We start from the raw sequence: 2,689 nt of genomic DNA on the forward strand, positions 1-2,689 counted from the left end.
AGCCTGCACCCCACTCCACCCATCACCCCTTCTCCTCTCTTGTAGACTCATGACTGCTTCAACGAGGCACCAGCATCCAGCTGGTCACCACAGAATCCCAGAATGACCTGGATTGGAAAAGCCCTTTAAGCTCATTGAGCCCAACCATGAACCCAACACTGACAAGTCCCCGACTAACCCATGTCCCTCAGCACTATGTCTACACGACTCTTCAATCCCTCCAGGGATGGGGACTCCACCACTGCCCTGGGCAACCCCTTCCAATGCCTCAGAACCCTTTCAGCAAAGAAATTCTTCCTCACATCCCATCGCAACTGCCCTGGGCACAACTTGGGGACATTTCCTCTGGTCCTGTTGACAAAGCAAAGTCCCTGCCCACCTGGATGTCACACAGTGGGGTCATGGATGGTGGCATGGTCCTTGTGAGCCTTGTCTCTCCCAGCCCTTGTTGAGTAGATGAACTCGAGGTGGGTCCCACCCCGGGTGTGTGGAGCTGTAGGGATGCACAGGGTTTGCTTTGACTAGTTGGTTGCATTTAATGGGAACCTCTTAGGTAGGAAATCTGATGTGTTTGTATCCAAGACATCTTGATGCTTCAAGTTGGACACACAAGTTGGGGACAGACCAGCTTGTTTGAGGATGGAGGAACCCCCAGGCTGCCCAGTCTGGGTGCTGCCATGCCCACAATGGGTTTCTTTGCTGCAGTTCCCAGCTCCACACCGTGCCAGCCCCATAACTGCTCTCCAACCCCTTGTCCTGGGATGTGGAGGGTGACAGTGAGGGCTCTTGCTCAAAATGATGGTGATTTGGGGTAGGGCCAAGGGGAAGATGCTGGGGACCAACTCCACAGCCTCTCCATCTGCTGGAAGGTGCCATCTCGTGATCAAATTCCTTTTATTTGTCTGTAAAATTGTATTTTTTTGTGTTTTGCTGAAACTGTTTCCTTTCTGCGCCTCTTCAGGGGTTGTTTGATCCCACTTTTCCCTTTCTCAGCTCCTGAATATCTCCCTTAAAATGAGGAATGAGTGTCCTGCTGGGGGCTTTGCCAGCCCCCGGGTGGCTTGTCCCCTCCCTTGGCTGTGGCAATGGCTGGCGGGTGGCAGCAGAGGGCGGCAGCAGCTCAGCACCCACCCGGATAAAAACTGTATTGGAGGATCTGCCAAAAAATTTATTGGAGAAGACCCTGGCTATGGTTGTCTCCCCTTCTAGAGCCCCCCCGACATTCCCCTGGGTTGTATTTCCCTTTGGCATCTCCCCATCATCTTCTGCTCTGGGGTCCCCTGGACCCCTCCATGGGCACCCATGCACCCATTGCTCTTTTCTTCCCTCTCAAGCTATGGGGCAGAGGTGCTTTGCCTCATTCCTGGGGGCAAAAAAGCACCAGGTTTGGTGTTTGCCCCATTCCTGGGTGCAAAATAAGCTAAAATAAAAAATCAGGGTGGATTCAGAGCGCGGCATCGCTTGATGCTCAGCACGGGAAGCATCACCACCCTCCCCTGATGCCTCAAAAAATGGAGTTTGAATGGTTTTCCCCTCCTCTTTAGGGGTGTATTGGGGTTCTAAGGCACAAGAGAAATGGTTCAGCTGCAGGAGTGACCCCAGAAAGATGAAGAGCTTGAGCTGGATCCAGATCTGGGGTGGGCACGAGGAGGGCTGGGTCAGTGTGTGGCTGGGTGATGGTGAGTTGGGACCTGGGAATGGCCACCAGCACCCACCCTGCTCCCTATTTTCAGCTGAATTGGGTGATTTATTCCCCTATTTACAGCAAATCCTGGCTGTGGTGGGGCAGAGATGATCCAGCTGCTGCCTTTGGATCCATGGCTGGGATTTAGGGGGGGGACAACCCTGCGATGCTTTACCCTGGTAGAAGACAGAGCCCTGGGGGTAAAGGGAGCAGCTCAATCCCCCAAGTCCATCCCTGGGAGGGGGACTTGGGGAGCTTTGGGGGGGATCCCCAGCCTTTTCCCCATCACCCACATCCCACCACGGTGCTCAGTCATCAGCCACGATGGACAAAGCCCTGAGCTCGCTCAGCTTGGCGTCGTTCTCCCGCTCCCGCTGCTCATCGCTCAAACCGGGACGGTCGATCTGCGCCGTCAGCTCCCCAAATATTTTATGCATCTCGGTGTAGTAGACAACCTGGGGAGGGAGGAAAAATAGGGGTGAGTGAAGCAGGGGGCTGGGGGCATTCTTCTCCCCACCCCAAGATGTGTGGTGTTGCTGTTTCTAAAATAGCTTCCTCCCATGTGTTGATCCCACCCCCTGAGATTATTACAACTCAACACGTTTTAATAACACGCTGCCCTTCTCTGCTCGCTTCCCATCTGGGGAGCTGCACGCACGGGGTTGCCACCAGCACTTGGCATTACCATAAAGCCACCAGCCCAGTGTCACAACCAAGTTGTCACCTCTACTTGGTGTCACTGGGATACACCGCCTGCCCATGCCACCACACACCGCAACAGGTCTTTGCTTCCCTGGGGGGGGGCACGGTGAGTGTGGTGAGCATCACGCCTGGCATCACCATACCCTGCGTGAAACAGGGGGGAGGGGTGTTTTAATAATGTGCTAATTAGCACCGCCAATTAACTCCGACAACGAGCAGCTTCCCAGAGTGGGAGCCAATGGGTCAGCGCAGGCAGATGGCACTGGGCTGCCTGCTCGGGTGCGGGGCCCTCGTTGAAGGAGG

The 2,689-nt window shown here is 54.8% G+C and overlaps 1 protein-coding gene across 1 annotated transcript in view; it reads right to left on the bottom strand.

Annotated features, from left to right (window-relative positions):
• Positions 1–1,992: 1,992 nt before the first annotated feature.
• The window catches only part of BIN3 (bridging integrator 3), a gene marked incomplete at its 5' end in the record, with an annotated part of 6,029 nt that continues 5,332 nt past the window's right edge, over positions 1,993–2,689 (bottom strand). The window contains one exon of the mRNA XM_010165084.1: positions 1,993–2,139. Within this exon, the coding sequence (XP_010163386.1) occupies positions 1,993–2,139 (147 nt within the window). The remainder of the gene's footprint in view (positions 2,140–2,689) is intronic.

This window comes from Antrostomus carolinensis, unplaced genomic scaffold (assembly GCF_000700745.2).
Source record: "Antrostomus carolinensis isolate BGI_N321 unplaced genomic scaffold, ASM70074v2 scaffold28293, whole genome shotgun sequence".
Lineage (NCBI taxonomy): Eukaryota > Metazoa > Chordata > Aves > Caprimulgiformes > Caprimulgidae > Antrostomus > Antrostomus carolinensis.